The 16207-nt window shown below is 46.1% G+C and overlaps 1 protein-coding gene across 4 annotated transcripts; it reads left to right on the plus strand.

Annotated features, from left to right (window-relative positions):
• Positions 1-2467: 2467 nt before the first annotated feature.
• On the plus strand, positions 2468-14410 carry LOC122388026 (dolichyl-phosphate beta-glucosyltransferase-like). 4 transcript variants are annotated; one of them, XM_043378768.1, is made up of 7 exons: positions 2468-2609; positions 4380-4472; positions 4704-4887; positions 6302-6510; positions 6792-7117; positions 7350-7435; positions 13898-14410. In XM_043378768.1, the coding sequence occupies exons 2-7, from the start codon at positions 4410-4412 to the stop codon at positions 14020-14022; spliced, it is 993 nt and encodes a 330-aa protein (XP_043234703.1). In that variant the 5' UTR covers positions 2468-2609; positions 4380-4409; the 3' UTR covers positions 14023-14410. The 4 variants fall into 4 exon arrangements, with proteins under 4 accessions (XP_043234703.1, XP_043234700.1, XP_043234704.1 ...); XM_043378765.1 differs by having other exon boundaries at positions 2471-2543; XM_043378769.1 differs by having other exon boundaries at positions 2532-2613.
• The last annotated feature ends 1797 nt before the right edge of the window (positions 14411-16207 follow it).

The following is a 16207-nucleotide window of genomic DNA, read 5'->3' on the forward strand; positions in this document are numbered from 1 at the left end:
AGCCATTTGTCAGTCTTGTATCAGTATAGCAATAGTCCTGAATATTAGTGCTATTTCTTGGCTATTTCCATGCTATTGCCAAGGCTATTGCATAGTGTGCTTGTGCTTTATTTACGAAGGTTTGTAACGTTTGTATTTTTGATCGATCGACCTTTGGCAGCGTTTTATCTTAAAACTGCATTATTTTAGGTAGTATTTGAACCAATTTTGCAATTTCAACGCAAATGTTACATTCGACATGACGTGTATGCTTGTTATTAGTGTTCTAATATCTGAACCAGCGTTTTTGTCCTGGTTGTCATGGCTAACCATTGACCTCTATAGTAACCTAGACGGCCCACTGCCGCGCCGCGGCCGGCACGGAATCGTTCCCGCATGGGGGCGCAGTGGCGCCACCTGCAAGTGGTCAGAAGTTCCCGGTCCCTGTAGACGGTCTATGTTAAGTGGGTAACTTTTGAAGCTGATTTTTAAGAAAGATACAGCCTGCGGATAGCTGAAAAGGATTGCTATGTAACTGAACATGCTTTCTTAAAGGAAATAGTTCACTTTTAACATGGGGTTTGGAACTGGAATAGCAGTTTTGTTGCTTGCGCTGAGACTAGCACAAATCAGAAGCTTTTACGGCCCAACAATCACCCTAGACGAAGATATTCCATTTTTCGTTCTGAAAAGAGTGCCTTGCAGAGGAATGCGTGCCTTGCTGAGGAATGCAGTCACGTCATCGTCAGCCAATCAGAATGCTGCTTACAGCCGATGGGTTTGTCCTACGCAATATGATTGGTCAACGCGTAATAAGCTTCCGCGTCAAACATTATTTTATATAGAATATAGTTCTTCTTATACTAAAATATAGAAAATAATCCTTTTTACAAAAACGTTTTGTTTTATTTTCTGATCATTTTGAGCATAAAAAAACAGAAATCCATAGCAAAATACTAATTTCAGGAAAGTGAACTATTTCCTTTAAGGTGTGATGTGCTCGATTGCGAACAGGATGGCTCGAGCCGTGCAATAAAGTGCATTGTTTCAAATGACCCGGACGCTGGCGGTACAAAGCATACCGAAACGTGGAGAGCCTACCTGCCGTAGGTAAGGCCATACGGGACGAAGAACGTACCCGCTTCCTACTCAGGTGGCAAAAGATGATCAATAAGCAAACGAAGGGGGAGGGGTCCGTTCGACTCCCGCCCTAAACTCTCGTAAAAAGCGGCCGATCGCGACGAAACTTTCAATACCCTCGCTATAATCAATTATACACCTGCCCTGAAAGTTTCATGACCCTGACCCAAATGACCTTTGACCTGTGACCTACTTTTCAAGACCATGTTTGGCCGGAATCGCAATTCGGCACATGGCTGGCATTAACCGCGCGTTAGCAGTCTTTTCGTGATTTCAAGCGTTCAAACATGTGATATGATGTTGCTCCCGTGCATTAGGGTGGGTGTCAAGGTCAGTGACTTGGAAGGTAACCCAATGACCTAGGACCTTAAAATCAGGTATAATCGGCTGCCTCTCGTCTACTTGCAATTCCATCCCTGATAATATGCCAGTGCTTATATCGGGGGTCGGCAACCTTTTTGGGGTGCGGGCCAGATTTAAGCGATTCAGAAGCAGCCGGCGGGCCGGAGCATGGCATGGTTGCAATTTGCTACAGTCATAGGTACGCAATATTGGAGAAACATGACAGCGTAATTAATAGACTGGTGTACGGAAAACAAAATCGATTTATGAAGGTACCGCGGGCCGGAACGCAATGTTAGTTGCTGTTACCAGACGCGAGCCGGACGTCAAATGGTCGCGGGCCGGATCCGGCCCGCGGGCGGTAGGTTGCCGACCCCTGGCTTATATAGATCACCATCGATCTGGAATGGTCATCTTTTGCCACCTGAGTAGGAAGTGGGTACGTTCCTGGTCATGCATGGCCTTACCTACGGCAGGTAGGCTCTCCACGTTTCGGTATGCTTTGTACCGCCAGCGCGTCCGGGTCACTTGAAACAATGCGCTTTATTGCACGGCTCGAGCCATCCTGTTAGCAATCGAGCACATCACACCTTAAGAAAGCATGTTCAGTTACATAACAATCCTTTTCAGCCATCCGTAGGCTGTATTTTTCATAAAAATCCGCTTCAAAAGTTACCCACTTACCATAGACCGTCTACAGGGGCCGGGAACTTCTGACCACTTGCAGGTGGCGCCACTGCGCCCCATACGGGAACGATTGCGGCGCGGGAGTTGGCCGTCTAGGTTACTATAGAGGTCAATGTGGCTAACAGATCATTTTGAAGGCTGCATTTTATCCTATTCTAAGAAAAAAATATATTGTTTTTAATTGCATCAATAAAAAATTGGAACTGTAAATTTTTTTTTTACAAATATATGAAAAGGAGTGAGGGCTTAAATGTTCATAGCGACGAAATTTTCCAACATAATTTCTCTTCTCTCTGATTGGTTGAGTGCAAGTTGAGTGGCCATACAGCAATATTCGTCGAACAGCATTTCTTTGATTTGTGTACATACGTGTGCCGCCGGATGAGCTCTAAAAAGTAATCAAACAATTTTTGGGTGTTGTCCATTGTTCCATTGATTTCATGACTACACTGACTAGGCTGGTAGGTAATGATTGATAAATAACTTGCCACATAGGATACAGTGCCTTTTTATCATCGAGGAGCCATGTTTTTATCAGCAGTAAGCTGAAACTCTGTTCTCAATCTTATCACTTAATTTTCATTTTGCTACAACCATGAAATGAAACCTCATATTTCATTTTTCAGGAAGTCCCTATTTCAATAACAATTAAAGCATGTTTTGACCATTGTTTTTGTGGTCATTGACAATTTTTAATGGACAGGGAAACATTAATCATAAATATATTTTACTGTTTTGTATGTTAGGTGCATGTGTGCAGCGTACATACTGCACTGATATTTTGCATGTATTGTGCAATTTTCATAATGCTGAGATGCTTATCGATCTAAAGTGCCCTTCATGAAAAGGCTGAAACAAACTGTTTCTGCAGTCAGGAAATCACATGCTAGAGCCCATTCAAATACATTAAAGGAAATAGTTCACTTTTTAACATGGGTTTTGAACTGGAATAGCAGTTCCGTAGCTTGGGCTGAGACGAGCATAAATCAGGAGCTTTTACAGCCCAACGATCACCCTAGGCAAAGATATTCTATTTCTCGTCCCGAAAAAGGTGTATTGCGTTGAGGATGTGTGCCTTGCATATATTCGCATCCAGTATGAAAAGAGCATGGGTCCCGAAAATTCTTCAGAAATTAGTGAAATTATCTACGAGAACTCAAGAGAAATTCTCGTACTGATCAATAAGGACATTCAGCAGCAGCAGATCGCCCAAATGCCGGTGGCCGCGATAATTTCTCTAGTTTCTGAAGAATTTTCGGAACCCATGCTCTTTTCATACTGGATCGCCTGTGCCTTACAGAAACTGAAAAGTTCTTCTTATATCAAAATATAGAAAATAATCTTTTGTTATAAATAGGTTTTATTTTCTTTGCTGATCATTTTGAACATAAAAAATCATAAATCCATTGCAAAAAAAAAAATTTCGTGAAAGTGAACTATTTCCTTTAAGTTGCACTTGCATCAATCTTACAGGTAGTGTTGCATGTAACCATGCTTGCAATTGCCTGCACATTTCTGTAAGATTGATGTAAGTATAATGTAATGTATTTGAATAGGCTCTAGCATGTGATTTCCTGATTTTGGAAAGTCTGTTTCAGCCTTGAATGGCTCACATAATTTGGTTGTAGGAAATTGGAGGAAAAAGGAGGGTAGAGTACATGTAGATTAAGACTGTGTTTCCTGTGCAGGTTATGCATTATTTGAAATGGTTGCATTGGTTTTGAATATTTAAGAGCTATCTAGATTTGAAACAGCAATGAGACACTTAGCTCCGTTATTAATATTATGTATGCATGTCAACTTTGGATGATAACATAATCATAATGTTTGGATGATTCATGTGCTTTAAATAAGCTACTTCTTGTTCTTCTTGAAGAAGCTACTTCTTCTTAAAATGAGGTACCACCTACATACAATAGTTCATTTTAAGTGGTCACCCAATACTTTTTATCAGGCTGTCTGGGCAGCAATCTTCTTCTCAACATTATGAAGATGTAAATGTCTGAATGATTAAACCAACAGCAGGGTGGAGAGGACAAACAGAGTCAGAGAGTACAGCTGTTTGATAGAGACATAAGATACCTATGTCTAAGCATTCCCATTGTCTGGCAATCAGCATAATCCTCTTGAGAAAATTACAAATAAGTTTAAGGTACCTAAGCAATTTAGGTAAGTTTACCAAATGTCATTGGCCTATTTAGCTAACTGATTGTGATGTATTTTTTTTTCAGAAATAGGACTTCTGCAACAACATCAAGAAAATGCTGGGTTTGTCAGTCTTTGGCCTGTATATGGTGTTTGTGGTGTTCCTGCTATTCATGATGGTAAGACAGTATGAATGACAAGATGTCACAATTGTTTTATATTTTTCATGCTGTGATTTTCAATCAATCTATGAAATGATCTTTTGGCCAAAATATTACATGTTCCCCACAATCTCATCTTTTTTACCTAGCTAATATTCTTGCTACCATTCCCAATGCTCCTGTGACATTTTATGATCAACTGATGGTTATTTTGTTCAGAAGTGATTGACTGGAAATAATTCTTTTCAGATATGTGTAGCAATATACCTTAGTACAACCCCATACCCAGAGATCATTCGCTATGATCAGGAGAAGACATTTTTCACCAGCAAGAACAAGAAACAGACTGGCGAGTTTCCCTTTGGGAAGTTCAAGGCACAAGATTCTGTGAAGCTCTCAGTGATAGTGCCAGCATACAATGAAGAGCAGAGATGTAAGGGCATGTCAGCATTTTTTTTCAGCTTCAATCCCTTGTTGCTTCAACACCACATTTAATCCGCGCCCTGCGGGGGGGGGGGGTGTTTGAACACCCCCCCCCCCCTTGTGGTTTTTCGCGAATATCTCAAAAACGGCGGCGCGGAGCGCCGCCGTTTTTGGTACACCTTATCATACATCAATTCTACACATGTTGTAAAAATTTCAGATCAAGATCATTCAAGGTCAGGTCACCAGGTCACTTGAAGTGACCTCACCTCTTAAAAAGTTTCAATGTCTGTCATAGCTACACCGAGTTACCGATCGCTTTGAAACTTTCAGCGATTACTAAGAGTAATAGCATGTACAAAATGTATATCTCAGAATTTTGATATCGATGACCTAAGGTCAGGTCAATTTTGCGACCTCCCCATTATAAGTCAATGGGCGAAAATTGAAATGCGCCTCTTTTGGACGAAAGACATTATAAACACTCCCAAACACCGAATTACAAGTGTTTTAGACACACTGAACATGAAAATGGTGTCCGTGACCCTTGTTTATGCCCTGAGGTCATCTTAGGTCACGAATGGTATCTAACAGTTTTTCGCAAATAACTTTTGATGGAGGCATGCTAGAGCGATGAAAACGCCTTAGATGTGTTCAGCTCGACGATACGGATCGACTGATATGCAACATGACCCTTTCCGGTCAGGTCATGACCTTGACCTGAGGTCAAATTTTCAAGTTGACCTTTCAAGGTCAAGTTATAGTTCATTCGATGCGTCTTGACGAGAGGAACACGATGCCGGTAAAAGTAAGCTCGTACAGGGCTTGGGTCAAAAGTTATTGCAGAAAAACTGTTTCCGAAGAAATCGGCTATTTTTGCAGTTTTTGCCCCCTGCAGGCAAAACCGTTGACGTTAGGTCAAATCTGAGGGAATTACTCAGAAAGGGCGTTAATAGGGCTATCGAATGCGCTTTTACGCGGCGCTGTAGCTCTATTGGTTCCCGAGTTATGCGTTGGCTTCTTGGAAATTTTCGACATTCGACCTGGAAATCGGCGAAATTTTGCCTTCAATGACCTCTGGTGACCTGACCTTTGACCTGACCAAAAAATTGACCGAAGTGATTTCGTCATTATTTTTGACGCTCTTTCGAACGCCGCCTTCCGCGTATCGCTACGTGGCCCAGGAGCCGAGTTACAAGGGGGGGGGGGTGTTCAAACACCCCCCCCCCCCCAGCAGGGCGTGGAAATCCAGGACCCCCAGCCGGGCGCGGGTTAATATCCACACTTATTCTGTGACGCTTGAGCCACCATGGGTAATTACTATTTATTTTCAACACATTGTCAAATTTAAATACAAATTTGTATCTATTTTCAGTGATGATCTTACCCCTACTAATTTCCTTTCTCTGTCACGCCTGTTGCAGTGCCCAGTATGATGAAAGAGGCACTGGAGCACCTGGAGGCGCGGCGCGCCGCCGTGCCCGGCTTCACCTACGAGGTGATTGTGGTGGACGACGGCAGCTCGGACGCCACCTCCGAGCTGGCGCTCCAGTACACCGAGAAACACAGCGCCGACCGGGTGCGCGTGCTGACACTGGAACGCAACCGCGGCAAGGGCGGCGCCATACGCATGGTGAGATCGAGGTGACCTCTGAATAGATCGATGTGCCACGTGCACGGTGATCTGTAAATACATTGACTGATTGGTATAAAACTTCTCATTTTTTCCTAGATTTCCTCGGATAGTCTATAAGTCTAGATACGGAATTTTTGCTAGGGGTGCGTAGATCGACGTCTATATTTCGTCGTTAGATAGCGACGATAGCGGTACCTAATCACTTTGTTCGCATGTTGTCTGTACGCTTTATGGTCCTTCTGTGATCTTCGCACCGACTGCGTGGTCGCCCGCCGCAGGGCATGCTGAGCTCCCGCGGCGAGTGGCTGCTGTTTGCGGACGCCGACGGCGCCACTCGGTTCTCCGACCTGGACCAGCTGGAGGCCGAGCTGAAGCCGCTGGCCACTGCCGCCGACTCTGCGGCCGTGGTGTGCGGCTCGCGCGCCCACCTCGAGAAGGAGAGCATCGCGCAGCGCTCGCTGTTCCGCACCATTCTGATGAAGGGCTTCCACCTGGTGGTGCGTCTGTTCACCGTCCGCGATATCCGCGACACCCAGTGCGGCTTCAAGCTGCTCACCCGGCCCGCCATGCTGCTCTGCTTCGCCAACCTGCACGTCGAGCGATGGTGAGTATTGTCGAACTGCAGGAGATCTCGGTATTTGAATCAGTGCGGTCTAAACTAAGACCATGCACTATTCCCGGTATTCCTCCTAACCATAGACCTCTGTGTATACTGTATACAGAGGTCTATGTCCTAACTCAACGTGATAAATGGATGATAATACTGGTTGCGTCATGTGTGCGTGTTTTTTTCTCTCGTCAAAGTCCGCCCTTTTCACTGACGTGCCTGTTTACAGGGCGTTCGACGCAGAGCTGCTGTATATCGCCCAGCGACTGAAGATGCCCATCAAGGAGGTCGCTGTGCACTGGACCGAGATCGAAGGTGAGGGCTGCAGTCTAGATGCTGGGGGCTGAACTCATGCTGGCGGGCCTGCGTTGTTCTGCTTGATACACGCCTTGCTTACTTGATCTTTGATGGGTTGATTTTCGCCAACATAATGTGGGACTAAATAAGCGTTGCAGCGTTGCTTAGTGTCGTTGAATGAACGTGTAATCTTGCTGAATTGTTATAAGTCAAGATGTCGCTTCGAAATTTTGCTAAATGTCGTTAATTTGTCATGTTTTACGAAACAACCGCGTAATGCGTGAAAATACATTCCTGCCCGGGGCTGGGAAAATTTAATGGTGTCACCGAGTTTTTTAATTGAAAGTACCGAGGGCCGGTAGGCCCGAGGTACTTTCAATTAAAAGACGAGGTGACACCATCAAATTTTCCCAGCTCAGGGCAGGAACAGGGGGGCGACACGGCTATTCGCGCAATGTATTAATTTATGGGCCGCGCGGGGCCTCGCGATGACGCGGCTGGAGGCAACTGCTCAGCGCGCTAGGATACTTCTGGCGGGGCGGGGCGCTGAACGGTGTGCAATGAATGGGTTATGGTCGGGCCGACAGAGATGAGGTATTGAATTTGAATTGACATCAGCAATCGGGTGGGGAAGGAGAACGTTCCTAATCGAGCTTGGGTTGGGGAAAGCCGAAAATATCGCGATCGGCTCATAGCTCAGACAGGGCCGGGTGCCGTACCATGTGTTGTATACATATTTAGGCGGGCAGACAGAGATGAGTTATTGGATTTAAATTCACCTTACCATCGGTTTCTGGTGGGGTTTGAAAATGGTTTTAGTCAAGCTCGGAGTGGGGCAACCCACTGGCGGATCCAGGGGAAGGCATTTGGGGAAAATGTCTTCCCCCACATTGGCAGCGCCCGAAATCGCTTTTCGAGAATCAAAGAAAACTTCACAACTTTTCTGAGGAAATGTTGGTTTATCACACTGCACAGCAGTGCGCAAGGAATCGAAATCAGAGTTTTTTTTTTAATTAATTCCGAGAAACCTTTTTAGGGTAAGCCCCCGCAGTGTCCAAGACCGCTTCCTGGATCCGCCAGTTGTGAATAAGTCACGGTCGATACCGAGCTTCGGCGGGACCAGGCGCTGTATACGTTGTTCTTTCAATGAAGAGGTGGACAGACACCTAGCCCCACATCCTACTGCTATGCCCGTGCTTCTGTGGGTGAAGCACTAAAGCATCACGGAATCCCACAGGACCTGCGAGTCGACGAGGTGGGCCGCTTTGGCCGCCGGGTACTGCAGCTCCCTGGAGTTGCCTGGGACCGATGGCAAAACAACAGCTCCGGCGGTGCCCCTATGGGCCGTAGTAATTAGCGAATTCCTGTAATGTAGAGATCATATCCTCAATAATCTCCATTACCATTTTATATTCCTAAACAGTATGACAGAACAATTATGCTTGCCTACGTTCAGGCATTACCTCTGATGGTCATACGTCCAGTACAACATGTGTTGTCTGTCAAACAGCAATCGACGACGGGATCTCTTCTCATTATCTCTTAAGCCATCGGTTGTCAATTCACCCACCCCGTTTCCCTAAAAATAGACGGTCAGATTCGGCCTGGGTCCTTACGACCCCTCTAGATTCGCCAGAGACGGGATCGGATCGCCGTTATTGCACCCGTCTTAGTGTCTTTAATACTATGACAGCTTCGACCACGGACTTCGGACGGGGTGATCGTTCCACGAATGTACGAACCATCCAGGCCTAGAGTGCATCGAGGTTTAAAAGAATGCAGTCTGTAGATCAATAAACATAACAATGGTGGTATACAACCACATTAAAATATCTCCCCGGCTCCCGCAACGTTCCAACGCCCCTCCGTTATGCATTCGCCTTGTGTGTCCGCCGAGCCGGCTTGCCTCCAATGACGTCATCGGCCGGCCGGCGGCGTTCAAGGTCAAACGGCTGGTGTCCTTACCTGGAGTTCTATAGCCTTGGGCAGGAAGCTATTTCCCATACATGCGTACCATTATAGGGAGCTAAATTGATGAAATACTAGGACTTACTCCACAAGGAGATCGAATGGGTCGGAGCGCTTTCAATATGTATTATACATATCGTCGTCAGCGAATCAATAACGGGTCGAATCGAGTCGGGTATCGAAGAGGTTCGGGAGCTGCGCGGCAGAGCGATCACATACTATTCGAATTATGCATTAAAGAGAATAAAAAACACGTGAGAACAATCATGATACACTAGCTGCTAAAATGAATTAAAATGGGGTGCTAAAATGCATAAATGGCACGTATAAAAATACAATAAAGGGGGGGGGGGAAACAGGATACCTATGGTGATAAAGACTGAGTAGAAAAGACTATACAAAAATGAGTGCAAAAACTGTAAAAGGACGAGTACAAATATAAATACATACAAAGGCCGAACTAGACGTAAACACTACTGACAAAAACGGCGGATTATCGGCAGCCAGCGGTCATGCAGCAGGGCACCCGAGTTCCTGTTCACGTTTGCGTCATTCGGCGACACCAGGACGGCTTCACGCCGACCAACAGTCCGAATATAGGCCGATTCCAGGAGAAGTCGCATCTGGTGATGACTGGCTCGATTCAAGATCTTGATGGCATCGAAAGCAGGTGAGCAGTCTCTATGGGTACTGAAGGCCGATGTATTGGCTCTCGAGCGGACTGCTCCAGTCCAGCTCTCCCGGTGTTCTCGGAGTCTCGTGCCCAGCTCACGATCTGTCTCGCCGATATAGACCATTGGGTCACCGTCCACTTGGCAGGAGCACTCGATCCGATAGATGACGTTGCTCTGTTGTAGCTTAGGCAGATGGTGCTTAGCCTTGCTGCAGAGCAGCGAGCCGATGGTGACTGAAGGCTTGGAGACGAGCTGGATCCCGATCTTGCTGGCCTCCCGTTTGAGTTGGTAGAACAGGGGGCCGGCAAACGGAACAGAGACTCGGACAGGCGCCGGGTGTGAGTTCGCGCTAGGTGGCGCTGGTAGGGCCCTTGCCTTCAGTCTGAGATCGGTCCGAGTCTTCTGAATGGCCGAGTCGATGAATGATCGTGGGTAGCCATGATGATGAAACTTCTGGCGGATGAAGTCAAGCTCCTGCTGGCGGTCTCTCATGGACGAACAGTATCGGATCGCTCGAGTGCAGTCAGATCGAATGGCCGCTCTCAGGTAGCGGGTCTCGGTGTAGGAGCTGAAGGCAGGCACTTGGTTGGTGTTGCAGGACTTCCTGTAGACCTTGGTGCAGAACTTGTCGTCTCTTCTAGTGATGCAGATGTCAAGATACGGTAGCTGTCGGTTTACTTCCAAGTCAGTGGTGACATTGATGCTGGAGTCCTTGTTGTTCAGCTGGTTGACCCACGTGCTGAGGATGTCGTCACTGCCCTCGAACAAGACCAGGTAGTCGTCCGCGTATCGGCAGAAAGCATGGACCCTGCCACCACAGTTGGCCGCCAGGAGCTCCAGATCAGCCTCCCAGTGACCCATGTACAGGTCAGCGACCACCGGAGAGTAGCTTTTGCCCATGGCTAGGCCGGTAGTCTGCCTGAACCATCGCTCCTTGTCACCGTCTTGAATGACCGCATGGCAGTTCTGGATAGAGATGTTCAGCAGGTCAGCGACTGCGTCGGGCTTGAGACAAGTTACGTCGGAGAGGGCGTCTCTGTTGTCTCGCAGCTGAGTACGAATCAGTGAGATGAGCCATCTCACTGATTCGTACTCAGCTGCGAGACAACAGAGACGCCCTCTCCGACGTAACTTGTCTCAAGCCCGACGCAGTCGCTGACCTGCTGAACATCTCTATCCAGAACTGCCATGCGGTCATTCAAGACGGTGACAAGGAGCGATGGTTCAGGCAGACTACCGGCCTAGCCATGGGCAAAAGCTACTCTCCGGTGGTCGCTGACCTGTACATGGGTCACTGGGAGGCTGATCTGGAGCTCCTGGCGGCCAACTGTGGTGGCAGGGTCCATGCTTTCTGCCGATACGCGGACGACTACCTGGTCTTGTTCGAGGGCAGTGACGACATCCTCAGCACGTGGGTCAACCAGCTGAACAACAAGGACTCCAGCATCAATGTCACCACTGACTTGGAAGTAAACCGACAGCTACCGTATCTTGACATCTGCATCACTAGAAGAGACGACAAGTTCTGCACCAAGGTCTACAGGAAGTCCTGCAACACCAACCAAGTGCCTGCCTTCAGCTCCTACACCGAGACCCGCTACCTGAGAGCGGCCATTCGATCTGACTGCACTCGAGCGATCCGATACTGTTCGTCCATGAGAGACCGCCAGCAGGAGCTTGACTTCATCCGCCAGAAGTTTCATCATCATGGCTACCCACGATCATTCATCGACTCGGCCATTCAGAAGACTCGGACCGATCTCAGACTGAAGGCAAGGGCCCTACCAGCGCCACCTAGCGCGAACTCACACCCGGCGCCTGTCCGAGTCTCTGTTCCGTTTGCCGGCCCCCTGTTCTACCAACTCAAACGGGAGGCCAGCAAGATCGGGATCCAGCTCGTCTCCAAGCCTTCAGTCACCATCGGCTCGCTGCTCTGCAGCAAGGCTAAGCACCATCTGCCTAAGCTACAACAGAGCAACGTCATCTATCGGATCGAGTGCTCCTGCCAAGTGGACGGTGACCCAATGGTCTATATCGGCGAGACAGATCGTGAGCTGGGCACGAGACTCCGAGAACACCGGGAGAGCTGGACTGGAGCAGTCCGCTCGAGAGCCAATACATCGGCCTTCAGTACCCATAGAGACTGCTCACCTGCTTTCGATGCCATCAAGATCTTGAATCGAGCCAGTCATCACCAGATGCGACTTCTCCTGGAATCGGCCTATATTCGGACTGTTGGTCGGCGTGAAGCCGTCCTGGTGTCGCCGAATGACGCAAACGTGAACAGGAACTCGGGTGCCCTGCTGCATGACCGCTGGCTGCCGATAATCCGCCGTTTTTGTCAGTAGTGTTTACGTCTACACCATTTTGCCTTCAGTTTGAAAAAGTTAAAGTTCAATTTGAAAAAGATGCATTTCAATTTGAAAAAAAATGCAATGCAAATCGAATGGCACGTGTTTCAAATTGAAGTGTACCTTTTTGAAATTGAGCTTCAGCTTTTTCAAACTGAAGGCAAAAAGGTGTAGTTCGGCCTTTGTATGTATTTATATTTGTACTCGTCCTTTTACAGTTTTTGCACTCATTTTTGTATAGTCTTTTCTACTCAGTCTTTATCACCATAGGTATCCTGTTTCCCCCCCCCCCTTTATTGTATTTTTATACGTGCCATTTATGCATTTTAGCACCCCATTTTAATTCATTTTAGCAGCTAGTGTATCATGATTGTTCTCACGTGTTTTTTATTCTCTTTAATGCATAATTCGAATAGTATGTGATCGCTCTGCCGCGCAGCTCCCGAACCTCTTCGATACCCGACTCGATTCGACCCGTTATTGATTCGCTGACGACGATATGTATAATACATATTGAAAGCGCTCCGACCCATTCGATCTCCTTGTGGAGTAAGTCCTAGTATTTCATCAATTTAATTCCATCTCCACATCATGTCATTACGTCATTATAGGGAGCGTTGCAAATGTTATGGAGGAACCAAAACGCCCCAATTTCAACCTTGTTGAGTCTTTCGTGGCTATGGTTTGTTGCGAAATAGCGTCAAAGTTTAAGTTTTATATGGTGATGTTTCACTTTATCCATGACAAATAATAAAATCCTTCCATCAAACACAATGTAGGTAAGTATATCATAAGCCAATAAAATAAAATGGACGATAGATAAAATGAAGTTATCAGAAGCAAAATGATGCTCTTTATGATGTGACGTCATTCATAATGACGTCATATATTTGAGAGGTGCAGGAAAACGTCGAGGGGTGCAGGAAAACGTCCAAAGGTGCAGGAAAACATATTTTCCTGCATGTCTCGGAAACCAATCAGCATTGACTTCTCGTATGTTTCAAAAGTGCAGTATAATGCACGTGCCATTTTAATGCCTGGCTTTCTCGATTTAAACGTGCAATGTTGCATGTATGGGAAAATACATTCCTGCCCGGGGCTGGGAAAATTTAATGGTGTCACCGAGTTTTTTATTTTATTGAAAAGTACCGAGGGCCGGTAGGCCCGAGGTACTTTCGATTAAAATACGAGATGCTAAGTTCGGGTAGGTATAACATTGAACGAAATCTGGTATCTTCTTGTCTTTTTTCCTCATCTTCAAATCATCTAAAATCATCATCAAATCAGCTTCTTGTATCTTTTTCAACGAATATTGCTCAACTTTATATGGTCTATGGAAGAACAAAAAGCTAATAAAAACGATTTTAGGTGACTAATGTTTTTTTTTTTGCGTAGCAAACGATCATATTCGCAGTTGTGGTCTATGTCAAGGACAGTTTCTCGACACAAGGCGAGGTCGACATCGTGACATCCTTTGTTATTTGTAGGCTCGAAGCTGACGCCGATAATCAGCTGGATAGAGATGGGCCTAGACCTGTTCTTCATCTGGTTCCGGTACTCGATCGGCGCCTGGCGAATCCGTGACCAGTTGGACAGCAAGAAGTTCGAGTGAGCAGACAGGGACGATGTGACCGCTCACTGAAGACGCTAGACTGCCTGCCGCAGAGGCTGCCAGGTTTAAGGATAGCTGGGGGTGATCACGATGGACCAAAGACACGCGGTGGTCGGGACGGGGGCGGTTGGGGTGCTGCAAGTGATCCACGTTTGGACTGTGACCGGGCTCGTCACAGAGTCCGAGCAGACTGCCGGTTGAGGCACGTACTCACGCATACCCCTTCTCAGGTGACGTTTGGGCCAGGAATCGCTGGGGAAGGGTCGGGGTGAGGCACTTTGGGCTGTGGGCACTGCGTGCAGAGCTCCGGAGACGGCACTGTGTGTTGTGATAATCGCTGATTTGTGATCAGAGGTGATGATTCGATTTGCGTGTTTTGGTGGGCGTAGTTGGATGCCAAGTTGCTGGGATAAATTTACCTGAAATATTTGTAACGCAGTCTGTTTGATGATGAAATTATAAGCTTTTGGATCAGAAGAATAGTCTCATTAATTTAGATCCTTAAACGGACGGCATTTAGACCTATTTCTGAATTGAAAATCAGTATGGGTCAGATAAGAAAGTGTTTCTCAGAATCTTTTAGTTTTAACCAGTAAATCCGACGAAGAAAATCGTTTTATTACGGTTGATAAAAATGAATAATTTTATATTTTTAAAAGAGCTGAGGTTTTTAGAGCCCCAACCGTTTCTAGAGAAGTGAAGTTAAGGAAATATTTTAGTACCATGATCCCTCTGTCCTCCATTGGATTCCTGGAAATTTTATGCATTTCAATCTTATTGCAGTAATTCTCCTCAACATTTCAAAATCTCGTCATTTTCAGTGACCAATAAGTGTATTTGTGTGCGCGAGCTAATGTGCGTTGAAAAAATGCGTGAAGTCATGTGCAGCTGCTCGAATAGAACATGCGCACTGCACACAGTGCAGTTTGAAGATTGCGTGCAGTCATCTTGTTATCAATTGCTTCAAAAAAAGATAATGTAAAAATAGGCTTGCAATCGACTCCTTATTCGCTTTTAAACCAAGTACTGCCTGTTAAAACAAGTAAAAACCACCAGTGAGGAACAGTCGATTATGTATACGTATTGAAGTGTGAGTATAATTATATTATCCTTATATGTTGACTGCTGTGCACTGTGACACAATGGGAAATCGTGTGTTGGTTATCAGATGCGTTCAACTCATCGTGATTATCTTCACTGTTCACTGATATAGGAGAAACCTAATGGGATCTCCCCTAAGCACGTTTGTTTTTCCATTGTCGTCATTGTTGGTCCCTTCGTGATTTCTTCGTTGTTGTGGTTGTTTATGACGATCTTTGGTTGAATTATGTTAACGTTACAAGCAAAGACATGTTTGCTGCACTTTGTTCTTTGGTAGGCATTCGAATCGTGGAAGCTTGTCTCTGCAGTTTGCGTGTAACGCATGCACGTTTTTCTTTTCGTTGGGGCAATGGGAGCGGTGAAGGAGCATTTGCCGTTGTGTCCTTGAATTGTGGATAGTCAGTCTGTTAGAAGAGCTGCCTGGATCCCATATCGCTGAACATTGTACAATATAATACACGTAAAACTTGGGGGAACTTATCTCTTGTGTGATGTATGGGGCTATGTGTAAAATGCTATTTGTATTGCTTGACAAACTTTTTTATTACTGACTTTATCTTACAAGCGTAATTGTGTAGGTATACATTGCTCTCACTTTCTTAGGCAGTCATGGTACGATGCTGAGAAGATTATGAACGACAGTGCCGCGGCTGGTCTACGCCCTACGGATAGTCCAACGGTGTACTATCGTTGCGATCACTTAGCGCTAACCATACCATCACTTTTACGCTACGATCGATTGGTAAAGACCAGCACTCAGCAGTCGCCAGTCAGCATGATTAAAAGTAATTTATCATGGTTGGAACTTGGAGGTGCTGTACCTGGGCGATAATTGTTGATAACTGGAGAAGCATCTGTTTGTTTTGTTGGGTTAGACCCCTAATCCTTTTTTTCATAGCCGGAACGATAATAGGAGTATTTCGGGGATAGGCGTTTGTCTGGCCGGTCTCTTCGGTGGGCCAACGGGACTGGGCCCGTCACGGTGGACAGGCCATCCAGTACCACTAACGGTCTTTCCATCGCACATGAGGAATGTGAGCAATGAGCGATGAACATCTATTACTGTACTAATCCCTGATCAGTT

The sequence above is a fragment of the Amphibalanus amphitrite genome, unplaced genomic scaffold (assembly GCF_019059575.1).
Source record: "Amphibalanus amphitrite isolate SeventyFive unplaced genomic scaffold, NRLGWU_Aamphi_draft 000306F_arrow, whole genome shotgun sequence".
NCBI lineage: Eukaryota > Metazoa > Arthropoda > Thecostraca > Balanomorpha > Balanidae > Amphibalanus > Amphibalanus amphitrite.